This window comes from Pituophis catenifer, unplaced genomic scaffold (assembly GCF_029215685.1).
Source record: "Pituophis catenifer annectens isolate HBS135680 unplaced genomic scaffold, rPitCat1.0.hap2 SCAF_8, whole genome shotgun sequence".
Lineage (NCBI taxonomy): Eukaryota > Metazoa > Chordata > Lepidosauria > Squamata > Colubridae > Pituophis > Pituophis catenifer.
In genome coordinates, this window is record NW_027256888.1 from 2,055,380 (window position 1) to 2,078,351 (window position 22,972).

The 22,972-nt window shown below is 40.5% G+C and overlaps 1 protein-coding gene across 1 annotated transcript in view; it reads right to left on the reverse strand.

Moving 5' to 3' along the window:
- Nucleotides 1-4,866: 4,866 nt before the first annotated feature.
- Nucleotides 4,867-22,972, reverse strand: part of DHX15 (DEAH-box helicase 15) — a 37,859-nt gene continuing 19,753 nt past the window's right edge. Inside the window, exons 7-14 of the mRNA XM_070949082.1 lie at nt 20,543-20,629; nt 19,487-19,636; nt 18,045-18,153; nt 14,839-15,030; nt 11,421-11,543; nt 9,856-10,046; nt 8,284-8,453; nt 4,867-5,468 (exon numbers count right to left, since the gene is read on the reverse strand). Coding sequence (XP_070805183.1) covers nt 5,351-5,468; nt 8,284-8,453; nt 9,856-10,046; nt 11,421-11,543; nt 14,839-15,030; nt 18,045-18,153; nt 19,487-19,636; nt 20,543-20,629 — 1,140 coding nt within the window. The 3' untranslated portion in view covers nt 4,867-5,350. The remainder of the gene's footprint in view (nt 5,469-8,283; nt 8,454-9,855; nt 10,047-11,420; nt 11,544-14,838; nt 15,031-18,044; nt 18,154-19,486; nt 19,637-20,542; nt 20,630-22,972) is intronic.

Sequence of the window (22,972 nt, forward strand, 5' to 3'; positions counted from 1 at the left end):
AGCCCTGGGTCCCCTTAAGCTCTCAGACAGATGTTGTGTTACATCATACCCCCATTTATAGAGTTTTATATAACTTCCGCTGTTACTCTGGGAAGCAGGTGAGATTTTCTCTATGCAATATATATATATCAGATCTTACCTTGGGATTCAAACTCTCTACCAAAAATGGAATTAAGGACCGTTGTGCTTTTCAGATGACTTTAGATCATGCAGTAGGTTTAGGAGCTGTCCAGGTGCTGCTGTCAGCTCTCTCTTTAGACTGGTATTTTCAATAAGATGGACAAATGTCTACATCTGAAGAATCCTGCATAAAATGAAACCAGTCATTTACTGCCTCCTGCTGATACGTCCGTCTGTCTCTATTTAACATCGGTCTGTCTACTTTATTCCTGAAACCTCAAACTTTCTTCGTCCCCTACCTCTCCAAGCAAATCTGTGTGCCAGGAGCTATTTGTCAGTTCTGTTCACTGTGGACATTGGTGCTAGTTTCTCAGATTTGATCAGCCTTTGGCCATTTGATTAGAGCAGGGCTGTCAAATTCAATTTCATTGAGGGCCGCATCAGAGCTGTGGTTGACCTCGGCGGGGCCGGACAGGCATGGCCGACTGGGTGAATGTGGCCAGCTTGACGCCACTCACTGCCATGGCTGACTGGGTGGGCGTGGCCAGCTTGATACCACTCCCCAAACTGCTGGCATGTTTCCTCTTTGCATTGGGTAGACCAATGCATGTCATAAGTACATGCCAGTTGCCAAGCATCCGAATTTTGAATATATGCGTGTAAGTGAAAAACAGTCATAACTCACTTTCTTCAGTGCCGTTGTAAGTTCGAATTGTCACTAAACAAATTGGTAAATCAAGGACTTTACGTGGGTTTTGTTGATTTTTATCTGCACATGTATTCTATGGCACCTAGAGGAATGTGTGATGCCGGTTAGATTTTCAGTTATGGAAAGACTTAAGTTTATGGCAGTGGGGGCATAATTATACATTGAATTAATTTGCATGTGAGCTATTGTCATTTGTTCAATTTATCTTGTAAGACATTTAGCTAGAGGGGCATAAATAAACAGAAGTATTAATATTACTGTTACTCTTCTGGAGCCCGAAGAGAACAGGACAGATGCTAATATTGGAAAGGAAGAATTGCAGTGTAAGCGCAGAAACAGTGCAATGACGATCCTAAATGCAGAAAAGCTTTCTCCAGAAGAGATGTATGAGCATTTGAAAGACTGATGTTCTGGGTCCAGAAACAGTTTGTCTGCAGTCTTGGCCAAGTAGTGCATTTCCCCAAAAATAAGACCCGGTCTTATATTTTTAGGCAAATAAGCACTAGGGCTTATTTTCTGGGAAACATGATTTCAGGGTGATCAGCCCAGCTGGGCACTCCACCACCCCGACAGGCGCAGAAGAAGTGGCAAACGCAGGGGGACCGACAGTATGGTCCCTTGGTCAGTGCATTCTGGGTCTGGGCAACGAAGGTGAGTTGATTACCTGTCCAAGGATTAGAGGCAGAGGTACCGGGGGGGGGAGGCAGATGATCCAGACGCACTGTGCAGGCCGTGGGAAAGTTGAGTCGGAAAATCCACGGACAGCTTCTTCAATGTAGCTTAGGTTAAATCTACCCCCTTCCCATGGATAGAAAGAGCTAATTGTATTTACTCTGGCTTTTCTCAAAATGCCTTGGATGTTTTTGAGATTCTAAGCCCCACCCCCACCCTTGGATTCATGGTTTACTAGTAACTCTCTCCTTTAGAAAAAATATCGACAACTCCATAAACAACTCAAGAGGCTATAAAAGTACCTATAAGCTCTCGCTTCAGCTTGGGGGGGGGAATCAAAACGTGATTTGTGAACATTCATGAGGTGTCAGAAATTCATACAAATATTACCTACCTAATGAATTAGAACGATTTCCTGCCAGCAACAGCACCTGATTGACCTTGTTTGAGCTTGGAAACTCAAGCCTGATTAATACTTGGAAAGGAAGTCTACCAGAAAATTTTAGGACTGTAATCTAGAAAGTCAAAAAAAAAAAAAAAATTTGCAGGAGTTGGCAACAGCAAATAGTTCTGCATTCGTGCCAAGGAAACACCATAACTTTATCACTCTTAAGTCAGAGGGGGTCAAGCTGATCTTGAAGGAGACTTAAAAAACTTTTATATATGCCAGCAAGTTCAGTTGTAACGCTGCCTTTTATTTCAGATTGTCAGTTTAGCTCCAGTCCAGCCATATTTTAAATTTAAAAATGTTAATTTTCAAGTTTGCACTAACACTTAACGTCCCTTTATTCAGCAGGAGAGATTGTCTTACTGCTCAGAAGTGACAAGTTTGTCGAGGGTTGCAATAATATGAGTTTACCTGGATTCGGAGCGTATAGCTTATTTTTACAGAAGCCTCGCCAATAAATTGTTGTACTTCATTTGTAAAGGCATTTAAGCAAATAGCGTAATACGAAGAGTCACCAATGCAAGATTAAAAATTACAAGAGAACCGACAGGCTGCGGGTGGCCCTTTGAAATCATGGGGCAAGTTGTTTTATTAGAAGATTGTAGTTATTCTTCAATGTTTAAGGGATGATAAAAAAAAATATCAGTGAGATGTATTTTGCAACATCATGCAGACTTTTATAAAACATTTTATTGACTGGGGGAGATGGAAAGGGCTTTAAATTTATTATAACTTGAAGTTACCACTCTTCACACCCATTTGCCCCATTCAGGGGACCGTGATGGGACAGGCAAATGTCGAAGTGGCCTCAACGACTCTCTAAAAAGGATGCAAATGACCAGTTGTCTGCAAGGAATATTAAATCCTTCTATTCCCCACCATCCAGCCAGAACTGAAGAAGCTTCTTGGATGAGAAGTGAAATGTCTTAAATGAAAAACAAGAAAGTTCAGTTGCCTCTTGAAAAAAAGCATCTTTGGGACAACCATGACCTTGAGAATCTCCATAGACACCACTCTCCATTTTTTCATGTAGAGAATTACAGATATGAAAACAAAGATATTTTCCCAAATCCCCAACTCTACTTACGGGGCACGTTAACATTTATTCTTAGTTATATTTTCCTATAATGTTAAAATCAACAGAGTCACAGCAGTGGAAATTTCTTCTAACGTCACCGATAACTTTACTGAGCACTATGGGGAAGGACAACTCCATCGTTAAGCAATGCGGTTGCTAAGTGACACAATGATCTTATTTCAGCTTTCCTTCGTTTTACAAGTCTGCAAAGGCTGTACACAGAAGGGCTTGGGGTCAAGTTACTTTTTCATCATCATCACTTTTTGCAAACTGTCGCTAAACAAGGACTAGCTGTTTGGTAATCAGAAAAATAGGGGTTGAATCCTTTTTCTTGATACTTTATTTATTTTTCTTTTCTACAAAACAATTTCCAACACTGGCAAAGATTTTTTTTAGGTCATAGTTGCTGACTAAGATAGTCCTCTATACAATTCCATTAAGCCTTCCTCATTAAGCTTTGTGACAACTATCTAAAAATAACTAGGGTAAATGTATTAATTTTGGCAAGAGATTTTAACATGCCAGAAAATACTCTGCCCCAAACGTTTAATATCCAAAGGCTGGTTTTGTTATTGTTATTATTGTTTTCTTAAAACTTAAAAAGTTGTGGCACTTCAGACTACATGAATATTGATACTGAGAGTGGTTTACGTTTCTGTGGAAAATAATAAAGTATGTATCAGTATAAAGTGAGAAATTATCCATTCAGCTGAAAAAATGTGATTTGCCAAAAATGTGGTTGAAGCACACAGAAAAGTATTTTTTCTAGCATGAAGTCTAATGAGAGCAAATGCCTAAAATGTTTTGTTATTTCTGAGCAAGATAATTTTCAATGGTAAACCAGCACAGGCAAAATTCACCTCTAAAAGAAACACAACCTAGTGTCGCTATCTTTTGTCTATAAAATAATGGAAATAAACAATATCTATCCAAACCGGTCTCATTTGAAAATAGAAAAGGGAAAAAGCCCTTTGGCAAAGCAAATACACAAAAACTCTCAGGCAGTTTTTTCTGTTGCAAAATTCAGTAAGGTATATGACATCTCAAGGGCCCCAAAATTAATTGCTGGATAAAGACTATGCAGGTAGTCCTTGACCTATGACCACAATGGAGCCCAAAGTTTCTGTTGTTGAGACATTTGTTAAGCGAGCTTTGCCCCCCCCCCTTTACGACTTTTCTCGCCATAGTTGTTTAGTGAATCTGGCTTCCCCATGGACTTTGCTTCTCAGAAGGGGATCACGTGAGCCCAGGACACAGCGACCATCATGAATATGAGTCAGTTGCTGAATTTTGAATTTTCGCGTGACCATGGGGATGCTTCAAAGATCATTAACCGTGAAAAACGGTCGTAAGTCACAATTCTCAGTGCCGCAGTAACTTTGAATGGTCACTAAACGAACTGTTGTAAATCGAGAATTAACCTGTATAAGGCTTGGCATAAGTGAACGAATGGGATTCTTCTGGTATTATTAAGCAGTAGGTTTAAACTGTTCGATTAAACCTAGATACACCAGGTAGAGCTTTCCGTGATGAGAGCTAAAATAAAAATACTTTCTTACAATGGATTTAAAACATGCATTTTCTCGGCTGTAGAAGGTTTCTCCATTCAATATACATGAAGATGGGAATCTATTCTTTTTCAAATAATCGTGATGCGATGCCTATAATACAGTCCTGAATAAGCATTAATTCACCACGCCGGTCTAATCTTTACCCAACATTATCCAAACATCTGAACACATAAGCAGAAATGCTGCAGGCAATCCAATTAAGACATCAGGTTAACTTAGCCCATGGTTACTTCTCGATTAAGGGAGCAGAAGCAATAAACTGCCAAGATTTTAGTATAAATAGACTTTATTGAAGTCAGTACACTTCTGTAGTGAAGCTGAAGGTCGCGTCTACATAAGCACGTTGTAACATTTCACAACTTCTAAAAGGAATGTCAACAATTACAACGATCATGCATGCCATGGTCGATAAATCACATTTCAGAAGCATTTTTTCAACCATTTCTAAAGAAATGCTTACAACATTGTTATAGAGAGAGAGAGAAAACTACTTTTAATAAACTGCAAAACATTGATCAGCGTTTGCCCCCGTCGTTATGAGTTACAGTGTGAACACAATAAAAAGAGGCATACATTTTTTTTTTTAATGTATGAAATCAAAATGGAATATTTACTGTAAAGGAAAATTAAAAAGCTCCCGAATAAAGGCAAAAGAGCACAACCTGGAACTGAGGAAACTCCGTTTGTCGTTTTCAGCTGTTTCTCTGAACAAGTTCGACTCAAAAAAAAAAAAAAAAAAAAAAGGCAAATTATCAGTATTGCGAGTATTCCTTGGACTGGAGTTTGGCGATGATGCGGTCCAGCTGCCTCTTTGCTTCGCATTGTGGGAAGTTACTCATGTCATAATATTGGGGAGCAATTTTCACCAACCTGCCAAAGAAAGGGAAGAGTCTGTCACGTACACAAAACAGTCGAATGTAACACAGCCACATAGCAATGGCTTGGCTAGTAGTAGGAATGTCTCGTAGTAAAGGGTAACCAGATAATCCAGGGAGTTTTGATTCCTCCTATGTGATGCAAAGACACATATTTTTTATGCGTTCAACTGGAAAGCTAATATTCAAGTGGTAGAAGTTAAACCAAAGGTTAACGATTCCTACAGAATACCAAATAACAAACTAAATATAAAAAATAAAAGGATGGTTTGGTGGAATCCAACGAGCTCAAAATTCTAGTTGGGATTTCAAAGAACTTTTGACTAATTCACTGGCCAAATATGTTTGTGCAATATTAGTAGGCATGAAAAGATGCTTTCTTTTACATGGTGATGGGTAAAAGAGCAGATAGAAGCAGAAGCAAATGAAGCCCTATGACAAATATGCTACTGTTGGTTGCTTCCTCATGAATTAGGGGCAGGTAGTTAGGTTAATCAATAATCATAATAGAGCTGGAAGGGGCCTTGGAGGTCTTCTAGTCCAACCCCATTCCCCAAGCAGGAGACCCTATATCATTCTGGACAAATCTTTGTCCAATCTCTTCTTAAAAACTTCCAGTGTTGGAGCATTTACAATTTCTGGTGGCAAGCTGTTCCACTGGTTAATTGTTTTCACCGTCAGGAAATTTCTCCTTAGTTCTGGGTTGCTTCTTTCCTTGATTGGTTTCTATCCATTGCTTCTTGTCCTGCCCTCAGGTACTACAGTTTAGATTTCATAGTTTATCAAATGGCCTTTACAGAAACAAACACTCCTTCCCCCTATTTTATCTCCCCTCAGTTATATTATATACCAGTAGTGTAGGAAAACTACTTGCTGCTGTTATTGTGTTGATAATTTTTTTTTTTTAATTTGATTTATATGCCGCCCTTCTCCGGAGACTCAGGGCGGCTTACAATGTGCTCAGCAATAGCCTTCATCCTTTTGTATATTTTATACAAAGTCAGCTTATTGCCCCCACAACTGGGTCCTCATTTCACCTACCTTAGAAAGGATGGAAGGCTGAGGCAACCTTGAGCCTTGGCGAGATTCGAACCCTGCAGTAATTGCAAGCAGCTGGTTTTAATAACCAGCTTAATAACAGGGTGCCTTAAACCCCTGTACTACCAAGGCTATTGTGTTTCTACTATCCCACCCAAAGAATTCAAAAAGCATTCCTATAAAATCCCATGATTTACTAGATTATCTCTATAGTATATAGGTAGTCCTCGAGTTATGGCCACAACTGAGCCCAAAATTTATGTTTCCTACGTGAAACCTTTGTTAAGGGAGTTAAGTGCCTCATTTTTCAACCTTTCTTGCCACCGTTGTTAAGTGAATCACTGCGGGGGTTAAGTTGGTGACACACTTGTTAAGTGAGTCTGGCTGCCCCATTGCTTGTCAAAAGGTCCTAAAAAGGGGTCGTGTGACCACCCCCCCCCAAGAAATTGCAACCGTCATAAATATGAATCAGTTGCCAAGCATCTAGATTTCGATCACGATGCTGCAGTGGTCATAAGTGTGAAAAATAGTCATAAGTCGCTTTTTTTTTAGTGACATCGTAACTGAATGATCACTAAACCAACTGTTGTAAATCAAGGACTATCCCCTGTAAATTAATCATCTAATATATCCAATATTTCTCCTTTGGAACCTAATTGAAATTAAATTATAAATTCCTTCGCTTAAATTATAAATTCCAGGATTTTGATTTTAAATTCTTCCCTAGAAGAAAACGATGATTTGCACAGTTCAGAGGTGAAGGAAAACCAGAAAGACACGAAGACGAAAGGGGGGGGGCACTCAAATCCCCACCACTATCACTCCTGGGTATAATCCAAACTCTTTGGTGCTACTCTCTAAGTAGAAGAAAGAAGCTACTAAGATATTTCCCGGCTAAAGAAAGTTAGCAAGGGTATTTTTAGAAGAAACCCCCCCCCCCCCACAAGAAAGCCAAGTTAATCAAGAGCAGCCAAACTGCTGGGCTTGTGCTTGGAATTCTGTTGTGGGTGCTGTCACAAGATGGCTGCCATGAAGGAATGGGCAACAGCAGGCACATTAGCTAGAAAATTAGCCCGCGTTCCATGTCTGCATAGAGGTATTCTTAAAGATAAAGATAGTATTAGAAAATGCTGCTTGGTGGCATGTATTTCATATTTTTTTTAAAAAAAAAAAGACCTAAAAGCATTTGAAATAAAGGAAGAAAAAAATCAGACAAGATTGGGAAATTGGGTAGCTATGAAGGAAAATGCCCATAAAATCTTTGAGCCATCAGCATGCATGCTCCAAATAACAAAAATATGATTCTTATCTAAGAAGACAATACATTTTCAGTTACGATCCCTCGTTTTAAAGACTTCAGCCTGAATTCTTCTGCTTCTGCATCCGGCTTCGCAAAAGAACCCAAACGTTACTGAAAACAGCAACGTTCTTTTAAAACTTTGCTATTAATAACAGCTGGCGTTTTAAATTTATTCTCTCTGCTTACGGAGAAGACGGAGCCCAATTTCTCTTTACGGCTATTCAGGCGATCCCGTCTTCCCCCGTGGCTTTACCCACAAACGCCACGTGTTCGAATCAAAAGGAAAAACAATTGCGATTAGGCAAATCTAATTCCTGTTCCAAGTCTCCTAGAGTTTTAAAGAGAACGTGGCTTTTAGTGCTCGGGAGACAAAAAGGCCAACGACTTTCGCCCAAATGTAGGCACTTCCCTGTCAACTGGGGATTGTGTTAAAAAAACCAACAACCCAGCTTTGAAGACAAAACAGGCTTACCATTCTGGCTTGATGTCTGTACAAGTGCGAATGTAGTTCTTTGTGGTAAGAACGAATTCATTGTAAAGCACCCATTCCGGTTTGTGATCGAGAACTGTTGAGGGATGCAGCTGCACCACCTGGTTATCCTTCACTGTCAAATAATGTCCCGTCCGCTCCAAATGTGCCACCTACGAGGAGGAGATGACAGGTCACTCTCTCAAGCCAAGGTAGGCATTAACAGCAGTCACAGTTAGACTTACGCATGATTTCTCTGCTCCTGGAAGTCTCTGGTGGTAGGAAAATCTGTCAGCAGGAAATGAAAACCCAAAATCTGAGAATGTGATTTTCTGCCTGCCCCTCCCCCCCAACCAGAACACTACGATGTGCAAGTATCCTTTCTTATGTCTCTAACCCTCGCTGGACCGCAAGGACTTTCCATTTTACACGGTTTGAATTTAATTCTGGACATGGGCAGCTGTTTTCGTGCAAGGGAGTCTCTTCAATCAAATATCTGATCAGAACCAGGGCCGTCTCTTGCTCGCCTTTTCTAAAATGTAGACGCCTCCAACCCAGCGGTCTTTGGTGAGGAACTGAAGAACCTGGTTGATCCCATGGAGCTAGGCAAGAATATTAAATCTATTGAGGTATGTCGACTAGGGTCCTTGGTTGTCAAGCTTTGGAGCTATGACAACTTCCAAAATTGTATGCAAACCATCTGTGAGCTGGGCAGCCCTGCAAGCTGAATAAATAAATACCGTATTTTTCGGTCTATGAGATGCACTCTCCCCCACCCACCCGCCCAAAAGTGGGTGGAAATGTCTGTGCGTCTTATAGAGCAAATATTGTGGCAGGGGGAGGGGGTTGGTGCGGCGGCACATGCCGCCACCACCTGTCACCACCGCCGTCGTTTGCCGCCACCGGTGAATGCTGGAGCCTTTGCTGCTGAGCAGCTGATTGACGGTTGGATCGGACTCCCAGAATACCATTGATCAGCTGTTCTAGACGGCGGAGATCATCGCCACCGCCTATCACCACCACTGGCGATTGCCACCACTGAATGGCAGCGAACGGCGGCAGCAATCCCCATCTGGAACAGATAATCGGCAGTATTCTGGGAGGCTGATCCAACCGCCAATCAGCTGCTTCAGCAGCAAAGGCTCCAGCATTCCCTGGCAGTAGATGAATACCAGATGGATGCTGGGAAGCAGAGGCTGATTTTTTTTTCTTGTTTTCCTCCTCAAAAGCTAATGTGCATCTTATGGTCCAGAGTGTCTTATAGACCAAAAAAATACAGTAAATAGAGGTAGGTAGCATATGCATATCAGAAATATTTCATTAAGGGGACTAACAAAAGCTAGCAGAGCTACAAATCCAAGACGTCTAGAATTCTTCAGAGTTTGCATTCTCAGGTATCCCTTCAGGAGGAAACATGGGATAGGCCAGGCCCATTTCTGCTTTCCGCCTTGAAATTAGCAAGATTAATTTATGCTGTAAAATTAGCAGTAACTTAAGACTCTATTTAACAGCAACAAAAGATTTAAGAAACAGAAAATTATACAGAGACTTCCTTCCTTTAATTTGGGGACATACCTGCATGAAGTACCCGGTAACCAACGCTTTTCGTATATTGATGTAATAGTCCCTGCTTGTGAAGTCTGTGCTTCTACGCGGCAAATTAAACCTGTCCATGATTCGTGACAGCTGTTGGCGTACGTTGTCCGCTGACATCAAGGACCTGTAGTTAATGAAGTTGTCATAGCACCACTGAACCGATTCATGATCTGCAACGTTTAAAAAAGAAAAGAAAGAAAGGCATGAATCATCTAAAACTGAGCATTTTATACCGAATTAAAACAAATACACAATCAGAAAACCAGCCGGATGGCCAAATCAAGTCAACCAATTAAACTCTTGAATTACGATCTTTTCAGTGATACGTTTTCTTTTTTTTTTTTTTAAAGTAAAAATAAAAAGCGACATTTGCTGCAGCACCAAGGAAATAAACCCCAAATTGTTTAATTTCTTTTTTTTTCCCCAAGGAAGCCGGGACAATAGGAAGCAACAAGGGGGAATCAAGTAAACCGAAGGAAGTGATTATGGGTTGGTATGTAAAATAAAATCTGCCTTATGCATTCTGTAAAGACCCACAAGGCTTAGCCAACTAAACAGCAGGGGGTTCTGTTGACTTCACAGACCCGGTGTCAATTCCCCCCTCCCCAAAACAATGTTCTTATAAGAATATCAAGAATCTATATAACCTAGTTTCCTTTGGTGACTAATCAGTATTTTATTGCATGCAAATGCAAAATCCATTCAGCAATATATAACTATACATTTAATCAGACTGAATTGTTTCTAGGGTCTAGAGAAAAGAAGGACTAGGGGGGACATGATAGCAGTTTTCCCAGTATTTGAGGGGCTGCCAAAAAGAGGAGGGGGTCAACTTATTTTCCAAAGCTCTTGAAGGCACGGCAAGAAACCATGGATGGAAACTCATCAAGGAGAGAAGCAACCTGGAATTAAGGGGAAACTTCCTAACAGGGAGGACAATCAACCAGTGGAACAGAAGTTGCCTCCAGAAGTTGTGGATGCTCCATCACTGGAGGTTTTTAAGAAGAGATTGGACAGCCACCTGTCTGAAATGGTCTAGGGTCTCCTGCTTGAGCAGAGGGCTGGACTAGAAGACCTCTAAGGTCCCTTGCAGCTCTTTTCTGATTGGTTTTTTCCCATATTAATCTGCAAATACGACTGCCTTTTCCTTTTTAGCCAGCATTTACCTATATCTTAGGAACATTCTTCCTGAATGGTATTTCTAAAGATGTTATTTTCCCCATTTCCATTACAGATTCCCAATCCTGATAATAAGTAAGAACGTTTTTTGGTGTGTGTGTTTTTCTGGACCAGAGTAGTCGTGGTCTTAAAACTAAATATAGCAGCACAGCTTAAGAGTCAAGACCACAAATAAAAGTTAAGTGCAAACTTCGAACCTTGGTTATAAGCTACCTAAAACTAGACAACACGTACGAAAAAAAACCCGAGACATAAAAGTGCGTGAAAATTGCTATGAAAGGCAGCCGGCCAGCTCCAGGGGGAAACAATTCCTCCGGCTGGAATTCCGACGGCCAACCCAACTGGCGCCGAGGACTTCTACTCACTCTGTTTGAAAGCGTGGTAGACGTTCAGCAACGTCAAATGATCTCCGTCTATGTGGGCGAATCTCATCTTGGCCTCGTCTGCGGCTTTCTTGGCTTCCGTGGGGCGAACAAAACACTGTGGGACTAAACAAGGTTGGTATGGGCCCAACACAAACGCCCATATCGATGAGTCACGCATTCACAGACAGAGGTACAAGGCCTAGCTATGTCAGTTCACAGAGCATAGGGCAGGGCAGGATGGCCTCCAACTGCATCTTGGGCTGCCTACTACCTTGATTTGGGACATCAACACCTAACCACATCTGCAAGACAAGAGGGGTTTCAGAGCTACAGAAGGCCTGATTATTTGGACTAGAAGTAGGCATCCGAAACGGAAAAAAATAATAAAAAAATAAAAATAAAATAAAGAGTCTATCCTGAAGGCCATCAACCTGGAAGAGGGGTGTGACCATGGCAAGGAACCGAATGCTGATAGCTCTGCCGTACGCTGTGGAGACCAAGCATCCCCAGGGAAATAATCCATGAGTCAAGAGCAACCTTTGGGGGGGGAAAGGAGGGCGTTCGAGAAAATGAGCCCATTAAAAACGTTTAGGCAAACATCCCCTCTACTGACAAAAAAAGGGTGATTAAGGCATTGCATTGTAGCTCCGTCGCCGGCAGCAAGCATCGCTATCAGCACTGGTGGACAAAAGCACGGGTGAACAAGAGGGGGGGGGGCCGTGGCGGCCCAGGGCTAGGATCGCAGCGGCAGTGGTGGAAGGTCGACGCCCAACAGCTTTATCGGAGGTTAAGAAATGTATTTGTGGACTGAGACGAGGCTCAACCTCTTTACACAGAGCCTTCTCTTTGATCTAGTGCCCTGCGCTTATCATTTGGAAGGTACAGGAACCGTACTTTCATGGTATAGAGTAGGTCAATATCCCACAACGAATCCCAATTCGTTCAAAACTTTGAAAGTCTGTTTTGTTTTTGTTTTTAAATGACTTTTACGTAGGAAAAAACCGGATCATTTCGGTAGAGATCCTGTTAAAATCCCCCATTTTATATAGTTTTATATAGGTGTTTAAATACAATTAATCCCCCTGCAGAGAACAGGTTTTTAAAAAAAAAACACTGTCCCTCAAATGCCTTGAAATTTTGATCTTGATCCGAACCCAAATTCGAACATTTCCACTTGACGTTTTGTCTCAAATGTTAATCATTTGCACAATTTCTACATTGGCCTTTTTTTGGAACGCTGGGAAAAGGCTGCAAAAATAAGTACAGAAATTGAAGACTATGAACAACTTGCCAATATGCCAACAGCAATATTGCAAAAGGCCTACTGCTTATAGCACCTTTTTTTTTTTTTTAATTTAAGAAGTGGAAGTGTCAAGAGCAACGTTTCTGCAAAAAAAAACCATTGAAGTCAACATCCAGAAACTGAAAACATGAAATTGTGTGGAACTAAGGCTACCGAAAACCATCAATATTGAAGCACAAGAACTACCTAAGTACATCCATAAATCCTGTTTATACTGCAAATTGAATAACGAAGAGCAGTACTAATTTGTTATTACCATTTAGTGGAAGCTCTTAGTTTAGGGGGTGGAAATGGGATTATTTCAATTTAAGAGTTTTGGTCAGCAAATTATTGCTTCTCTTTCACTTTTTCTACCTATTGTTTAGGCCTAAGAGCGTTTCAAGATTGCCATCTCAACTCTTCCCACAGTGAAGATCTCAATTTAATGGATTACTTCTGGGAAGACGATATTCTGAGTCTGTTATTAGATGGCTCTCGTATTCTTTTGGTTCAATCTGATTGTGTTTACTAGTGTGTGTGTAGTGTGTAGTGTGGGGGGGAGAAGTCAGTGGCATTTTCTGGAAACCAGTGTAGAGACAACTGTTCTTCAACTATGTCCAAGGAGATAAAGACTCCACAATTTTCTTTTCCGCTGTGTGTATATTTATATGCTACATCCTTAGTTTGAAGAACCATAAATTCATCATATGTACGTTATGTGCGTATAAACATTTTCCAGTTTACTGAGAAGGTGGTTGTTGTTTTTTTTAAAAGTCAAAATACTCACATATGCAATTAGAGGGAATAACACATAGCCACTTCGTTTAAGAATTCAAGTTCCTATAAGTAGGATGGCGTGAAAAGGCAGGTATCAACCTACCACCACCTCCGCAAATAAGGCGACAATTTTACTCAAGACAATGAGATTCTGCCCTGCCCAGCTGCTCTGAGTCTGAAGTGTCAAAATTCGGCAATAAACATTGTAGTTAGTTTTTTTAGAGGAAAAAAACAAAAAGGAAGAATACCCTAACAATAAACGTGATGGCTTGTCTCACCAAAAAAAGCCTTCACCTTATCTTATGCTCTACTACGAACGTGCACATTTTGAGACCCCACCCCACCCCAAAAATATATCCCCCTCTGGCACTCCTTAACTGGTAATATCCCCATCGCCCCACACAAATACTTAAATGATATTCAATTAGATAAGGAGGCTTTAAGCACATCATATTTTCCCTTGGCTTTTCCTGGTATTGAACCGGTTTTCTCCAGAAAGGGATAATTAAAGGTTTAGGCCAGGACTCCCCAAAATACACAGTTTAATTCTCCGTGATCAACAGGTGTTTAGGGCTTGGCTGTCTGAAATAGCAGCTTCCCTGGGAATCCAGCTTTCAAAGCAGTGCACGGCATATAAGCTCTTTTAATATATATTTTAAAAAATTAAAATTCACATGGTCAGGCTCTAGGAACCAACTGGGCACTGCTAGCTAGGAAAGACCATCCATGATAACCAAAGATTGTTGTTCAAACCAATTTCCCACCCCACCCTCAACACACCCCAATCGTATTGGCTTCTACTTTTAGTTTTTTAAAAAATATAGTATGCAGTGATAATCATGTTAAGGCTGCCGCCTTTCCTTCCAACATGCCCTTTAAACAATGAATGTTTTTTTTTTCCAACTTTGTGTAACCTTGTGAGGATTCTCTCTCGTATCTTTATAATGCACTAGTCGTGAAGCAGGCTATCAGAAAACAAAAGCCAGTTCTTATTATTGCTATGGCTCACTTTCGTATAGCAAGAAACGGGCTTAAGAACTACAGTTTCTAAGGAATAAGAAGTGTTTTTCCTACGATTTTTGCAATCCTTAATGGGTAAAAGGAATTTTTTTTCTGGACGTGAGACGAGTTAGGCTTCCCTTTTCCACACACAATGACTTCTGTAGCTTCAACGCTGGTTTCTTTTTACGCAATTTTTTTACTCCACTGTGAAGCCTACTACAGAGTACGTCTGATCGGCACAAATCAAGCTTTTTTTTTTTTTTTTAAAGACCGTAAGTAGTCCTGTTGCAGGAATATTACAAGCTTCCCCTAATTGGAGAGCTGGGTTTTGATTGGCATCTCTGTCCCTGCTATTACCTGACAGCATGGCAGTAATAGATAGAATCTCATTAGAACAGTTGTAGTCGCAACTTGCAATAACCATTTTAGCCAGCTGCGGGTCAAGGGGAAACTCCGCCATCATGGAGCCCAGTTCAGTCAAATCTCCGTCATCGTTTAAAGCGGCTAAGTAATTCAGAAGCTCTAAGGCTCTCATCAAGGTTTCTGGAGCTGCAAAAAAAAAAAAAAACACACACACACACGGACAAACACACAAGCAGATCGCTGGTGAGCAATGCTAGTTCCGAGCTGCCAAAATGCAAAACGAACGGCACACAAATTAATTCAGAGATAAGTAGCAATTAAAATGGAGTTGGCTTTGGAGTAGTGCGCAATCCCAGAGAGTTGGCCGCAGACTGACAGGTTTACAGGGGTTCTTCCAGCGTAATGTCCATGGAGATTCTCAATCATCCAGGTCAGAATTGTCCTAACGGTGATTTTTTTCCAAGAGGCAACTGGACTTTCTGGTTTTTCTTTGGAGATGTTTCGCTTCTCATCCAAGAAGCTTCTTCAGTTCTGACTGGATGGTGGGGAATGGAAGGATTGATACTCCCTGTAGACAGCTGATCATTTGTATCCTTTTTAGAGGGTCATTGAGGCCACTTGGACCCTGAAGATACAATCAAACCTCCGAGTGGCCTCAACGACTCTCTAAAAGGACGCAAATGACCAGCTGTCTGCAAGGAGTATCAATCCTTCCATTCCCCACTATTCAGTCAGAATTGAAGAAGCTTCTGGGATAAGAAGCGAAACGTCTTCGAAGAGAAAACAAGGGAGTCCAGTTGCCTCTGGAAAAAGCACCTTTGGGATTTCTTCCAGGTTGTAAATAAAAAAATATTTATTCTGCTATATTTGAGATGAATACATTTTCCTAGCTTGGGACAGGCTTCTCAACATTCTAATTATTTTTAAAATATTATAGTGAACACCACTGAAGTAGATTTACAAGCCCTTGGAGCTACTACTTTGAATGTATTGGTCGTGTTACCTCCACCATCCAAATTAAATGATGGCAAGGCATTATTATAGGAGTCCTAGATACCCGGTTACTTTTCATGATTGTCATTTTTCTTCTATTTTTTAATACAAAATATGCTCATTATTTCAGTCTAGTCTCCTCTTGTTTTCAGGTATCAAGACCCCCAGCTGCTGAGTTGCCAGTGCTTGCTGACTCTGGGATCCACTCCTGCAAGTAGTCCCGGGACTTACGACCGCCACTGAGCCCAAAAGTTCTGCTGTTAGGCGAGACATTTGTTAAGTGAGCTTTGCCCCATCTTACGACCTCACTTGCCACAGCTAAGCAACTCACTGAAAGTGTTGAAACTAGCAACCCGGTTGTTAAGCGAATCTGGCTTCCCTGTTTGACTGTGCTCGTCAGAAAGTCGCAAAAGGGGGTCACGTGAACCCCCCCCCCAGAACACTGCGACCGTCGTAAATATAAGCCGGCCGCTAAATGTCTGAATTTTGATCATGTGACCGTAAAGATGCTGCAATGGTCATTAAGTGTGAAAAACGGTTGTAAGTCCCTTTTTTTTTCACTGCCGCTGTAATTTCAAATGGTCACTAAATGAACTGTTGTAGGTCGAGGGCTACCTGTATACCCTTTGGATGCACATGGAGATGTATGGATTCTGTCGGCTGACCTCCCCTCCCCCTCTTGCTGAATTCTTGCCATTTGGGCCTACCCCAAACTTTACTCTGGAACGAGCTCCCCCCGGAGATATGGAGGATCCTGGATCTGCGCACTTTCCGCCATGGTCTTAAGACCCTCCTATTCCAGCAAGCCGGCCTGGCCTAATTTTCTCCCCTTTCTTTTTAATTTTTTTAAACTGAAATTTTAATTTGTTTTAAATTATGGGGTTTTTTAATTGTCTTGGGCTAAATTATTTAATTTGGTTTTAATTATGTTCTTAACTTTTGTATTTATGTATTTTATTCTGTGCCTGTTCACCGCCCTGAGTCCTTCGGGAGTAGGGTGGTATATAAATTTAATAAAACATAAACATAAACAAACATACTCCATGTGTAGCCCCGTTAAAAGAGTTTTTATTCCTCCCTATGGGCAGTGAAGTACAGAAAAATGAAATCATCTCCATCACTACCTGGCTGAATTTTTGGCAGTGGAAGAGAAGAGGTCAATTCTGCAACTCTAACTGGGCAACTAAAGCACACAAATTTACATTTAAAAAAAAAAAAGGAAAAAGCAAGAAGCTTGGGAGGAAAAAAAAATGGCTAATCGTCTGTTAAGTTTGGCAATTTAACAGAAAACCATGTCCAAAGACTTGGACAGACGCCTTCATTTTATTTATTTGTTTTCCCCTCTAGGTGTATTTTCACCCATAGTACACTAAATCTGTTGTAAACCTATGGATTTATTCAACGTGTTTGAAAATTTACTGCCAAAAAAAGTCCCTGTAGTTTTATAACTCTGACCTTAATCAATTTTCCTGGCTACAGATAAAGTAACAAATTTCTAGTCAGAAGCCGTTACGCTGGGAAAGGCTGCTAGAAAAAATGTAAAATATTGTATGTGAAAGACTTAATGTCTTAAGTTATCTTTTCACAGAGTAAGGAGAAAAAGGACTTTCATCAATAGAATTTAGTGCAGGGATTTCCAACCTTGGCAACTTTAAGACTTGTGGATTTCAACTCCCAGAATTCTAGGAGTTGAAGTCCACAAGTCTTAAAGTTGCCAAGGTTGGAGACCCCTGACTTTAGTGTATGAAAACTAGTCCTTGTTAGATCTAACCTTTTCCTGCAGTTTCAGATTCCAGGAACAAAAATTAAATCCACATCTAATAAAGAAACCCAAACTGGTTTGTAAAACAGCTTTATATCCCATACTGGTTGATGACCCATTAAAATTATTTCATATTAAATATATTGCTGTTATTCTTGTAGCAACTGCTCAATGTGTTTAACATACTTTGCTATCAAAGAGCTCTGCATACAAAGTGTATAGCAGCTAAGTTTTTTTTTTTAAAAAAATAATAAAGTGTACCTTTAAAAAAAGAATTGGCACTAACTGATGGCTTTTACACTACAACGTATTTGATTATGTTCACATTCAGGGAACAGACCTTTATTTTAACTCATAATAAGAAAAGGAAAAAAATGTATCCTGCTAACGCTTAACATGACATCCACAAATGTAATTTTAGGGATTCTTAAATATATATATATACCTGGTGGATCCATAAAATCGAAGTGAACTAAATCATCTATGCCAAGTTTCTTCAGCTGTAAGACCACAGAACCCAAGTTTGACCTCAGAATCTCAGGATAGGTATTGTCCTGGAAACAAATATTTTATATATATTTAGAAGAACTTAATTCAGTTTCTGTTTTGGTTATTTTTTTGATTAAAAAAGTACAGGCCTAATAGGAAGCAGTTAACCCAAATGGAACTGTAAAAGCTTGTTTCATGTTTAATAGCAGCTATTTCCTGAAAACTGCTACCCTGCTGGATAACAGTAGCAGCCATTTTAATGCCAACATGTTTATATCTACAATTGTTCAGAATTCTGCAATTTTGAACCAAGAATGAAAGCAAACCATCACCATTAAAAAAAAAACCCGAAGTGAAAGCAAATAAATCTTTTGGATGACCCGAGAAGCAAACATGGTACATGAATAAGAATATTAAAATCCAGAATATTAAACTGCTCGCTCTTTTATTGGGCTACGCTGTTTCCTAGCCAAGAAAATAAATTATGACGGCTAGTGATGAAAATATACAGGTAATCTTCAATTTACGACCACAATTGAGAATAGGATAGGATAGGATAGGGTAGGGTAGGGTAGGGTAGGGTAGGGTAGGGTAGGGTAGGGTAGGGTAGGGTAGGGTAGGGTAGGGTAGGATAGGATAGGATAGGATAGGATAGGATAGGATAGGATAGGATAGGATAGGATAGGATAGGATAGGATAGGATAGGATAGGATAGGATAGAAGAGAGGAGGAGAGGAGAGGCGAGGAGAGGATAGAATATAGAAGAGAAGAGAAGAGAAGAGAAGAGAAGAGAAGAGAAGAGAAGAGAAGAGAAGAGAAGAGAAGAGAAGGACAGGATATAGAATAGAATGGAATGGAATGGAATGGAGTGGAGTGGAGTGGAGTGGAGTGGATAGGATTCTTTATTGGCCAAGTGTGATTGGACACACAAGGAATTTGTCTTTGATGCATATGCTCTCAGTGTACATAAAATAAAAGATATGTTCACCAAGAATCAAAATTTATTTTAAAATTTACTTATTTGTTAAGGGAGAAATTTGTTAAGGGAGCTTTGCCTCATTTTAACGACTTTTCTCATCATGTTTGTTAAGTGAATCCAGCTTCCCCATTGACTTAGCTCATCAGAAGGGGGATCATGTGACCCTGAGATACTGCAACGGTCATAAATATGAGTCAGTGGCCAAGCATCCAAATGTAAATCACAGGACCGTAGGGATGCTGCAACGGTTATAAGTGTGAAAAATGCTCCCAAGTCCCCTTTTCTCGGTGCCACTGTAACTTTGAACAATCACTAAATTAACTCTTATAAGTTGAGGGCTACCTGTATCTCCACAGACCCAAATTCAGCGCCCGCCATCGCTTAGGATCCAAAGCTAATGAACTGCCACTTTAACGAACCTGCATCTCGGTTTTGTACGCCTTCTCTGTGTATAGCCGGAAACATTTCCCGGGCCGAGTACGACCTGCGCGGCCGGCTCTCTGCTGAGCGGAAGCTTTGCTGATCGCGGTCACCAACAGAGATTCCACCCTGATTCGCGGATTGTAGACCTAGTGGGAAGAAGAGTCAAATTTAAATAATAAATAGATAAAATGTTCACACTGAGTATTTTTCCCCCTGAAAGGAGAATATTTATAGCTCAGGGTTGAAATGGGGGCTCCTTGGCGCTCTCTGAGCTTGCTTGTTTTCTTGTAGACGTTTCATGCTAGTCTGAATATCACTGATGTTACCTAATTAGGATAATGAAACGTCTACAAGAAAACAAGCAAGCTCACAGAGCATCGAGGACATCTCATTTTTCCCCCTCTAAAAATGTGTTGAGCCTCATCTTAAAATAAAAGATGTAATAAATGTTGTCCTTTTATTTACTAATCTTCTCTGCTTTAATATAACGACATTTTAAAAAGAGTTAAGCTACAGCTTATGGGGTGTTCTTGAATTTTTCCTTCCAACACTCTAGATCAGGGATCTCCAACCTTGGCAACTTTAATCCTGGTGGACTTCAACTCCCAGAATTCCCCACTCAGCTTTGCTGGAGAATTCTGGGAATTGAAATCCAACAAGTCTTAAAGTTGCTAAGGTTCGAGACCCCTGCTCTGGGACATGTTGAAGACCCAGGGAAAGGAGAGGGACGACCTTAGAATCAGTTAACAATACCATACCATACCATACCATACCATACCATACCATAATATAATAAATATAATATAATATAATATAATATAATATAATATAATATAATATAATATAATATAATATAATATAATATAATATAATATAATATAATATAATATAATAATATAATATAATATAATATAATATAATATAATATAATATAATAATATAATATAATATAATATAATATAATATAATATAATATAATATAATATAATATAATATAATATAATATAATAATATAATATAATATAATAATATAATTTAAAATCTTTGTTTACCTTTTGTTTCGCAAAGCCAGGATCAATGACGAAAACAACACCATCTATTGTCAATGATGTCTCGGCAATATTAGTTGATACAACAACCTGTCGGAAAATACAGGAGAGTTTTTTGCTGCCCGCATTACACAGAAACGTTAAATATTGCTAGCACATAAAAAATAAAAAGGCCAAGTCCGCCCAATGCTTCTGACCTCAGTTTTGGTTCCTGCTCTGTAGATGCCCAGCAAGTCAAAAGACATCCATAACACTGACCAGACTCTAACAATACCCAGGCATAGTTTTTTAATCCTAAAATTCGGTGCAAACTCTGTGGTGGTTCTAGAGTCTTACAAAATTCCAGATTGTATCCAAAAACTCAACCTACAGCATCGAAAATCTCAATGTAAATCCTGCCTGGGGGTGGGGGTGGGTTGGGGAGAAGATATTCCAGGCCAGCTGCACTTTAGGAGTATTTTTAAGGTTGTCCCATGAGACCTGCATTGCAACAAACAACCTTGAAATTGCCAGTCAAGCGCGGCTGATGGGAAACCTCTTTTTTTTTGCTAACTTCCTCCCCAACTTCAGGGCTTGACAATGTAAAGACTTTTGAGCCTGGCTTGTAAGACACCTGGGCTCCCCCTGAACGATGCTGTACTGGTATGGAATTAAATGATTCCCTCCTCCGAAACCAAGAGACAGCACGGCTTCACTTCTCATCTCATCTAACCCAATTCCCCCGTAATGGGAGGCCTGCAAACACCTTAAATTTGATACGCTGCAAAACAGCCCAACACAAACTCAACACAAGCGCAATTGTATCTGGTGGAAAGAATGCCTAACTTACAGGATTCACAGGACCTTGAAAAATAAAAGCTTTTGGGGGGTTATTTTCTTCCTATTAGGAGAAAGCTAAATCATCAGCGGATCCATTAGGACGGTGTCAGTTACTTATATTTTGCAAGTACTTGCTAAGCATCTGCAATCACAAAAAAACAACAGCCTTAAGAGCCTTGGTGGCGCAGCAGACTAAAGTGCTGTTAAGTAACACCAGCTGCCTGAAATTACAGCAAGTTCAAATCTCACCAGGCTCAAGGTTGACTCAGCCTTCCATCCTTTCTAAGGTAGGTAAAATGAGGACCTGGATTGTGGGGACAATAAGCTGACTTTGTATAAAATAGAACACCGCTTAGGGGGGGCCGAAAGCCCTACTAAGCAAGTACATACAAAAGTATGAAGGCTCTTGCTTAACGCATTGTAAGCCGCCCTGAGTCTCCGGAGAAGGGCGGCATATAAATCGAACCAATAAATAAATAAATAAATAAACACACCCTTCATGTTTTCCAGAAAAGCACCAAGGCATCCAACAAGCTCTCAACAAGCATTTATTATTACATTAGAAATCTCCAATGTTCGTATGCTGAATCAAACAGCGCCAGCGTTTCTAATTTGAGGAAAAAATGGAAAACTACCACGAGTTCATAACAGGGTAATGATAACTTACTACTGCCCTAGCTTTGTCAACTTCAAATATAGGCCCAACCATCCAATGACATAACAGAGGCTTATTTCCCTAGATGCAAAAAGCAATGTACTCTGTTGGAACACGGTGTCATCAGTATAACGCACACACAGCGGGTTATAGCTAAGGAATAAACCTTGCCCGGAATGTCTATGGAGATTCTCAGTCATCCAGGTCATGGTTCTACAGCGACAGTACAATGCAAGGAGACGTGTGCAGAACTGTACGCTGGGGAAACAAAACAACCACTTGACAAACGGATGGCGCAACATAAGAGAACAAACCCATCAGCGGTCTACGAAGGCCACTCTTCTTAAGATAGCAAACTCCACATTTTGGAGAGAGGACCGCTGGTTTGGAAGAGGGGTCAAAGAGGGCATCCATGTCAAAATTGAACAATTTTGGGATACGACATCATCTGTCTATCTCCGGTTTACAACACAGTCCTTTCAGCAGTTCCAGGAAGTTTCACACTCATTTGCACCACTCAGGTGACCCTGAGGACACAGATAAATCTCCAAGTGGCCTCAACAACTCTCTAAAAGAATGTAAATGATCAGCTGTCTGCAAGGAGTATAAATCCTTCCATTCCACACCATCCAATCAGAGCGGAAGAAGCTTAGACCTCCGGTTGCAACCTAAGTGAGCTGGAAAATAGCGGGCTCTGCTGAGCCCCAAGAAAATCCAGCTAGTAACTGCTGCCAGGAGACCCTTCGGTGTCACAGCCGTCTTGTCAGGACGGTGAAGGAAGGAGAGGCGCTTCGTTGACCACGAGGAATCCGCAAATTCGTTAGGTCCGAAGCAAGCTCTCCCCAAACAGCAGTAAGCATGGCCGCCATTGCTGGCAGCCACGAAGCCATGACAATCGGGAACCAAGATTGTGCAGGAGCAGTGTATGGACAGAACACTGAAATTGGGTGAGATATTTA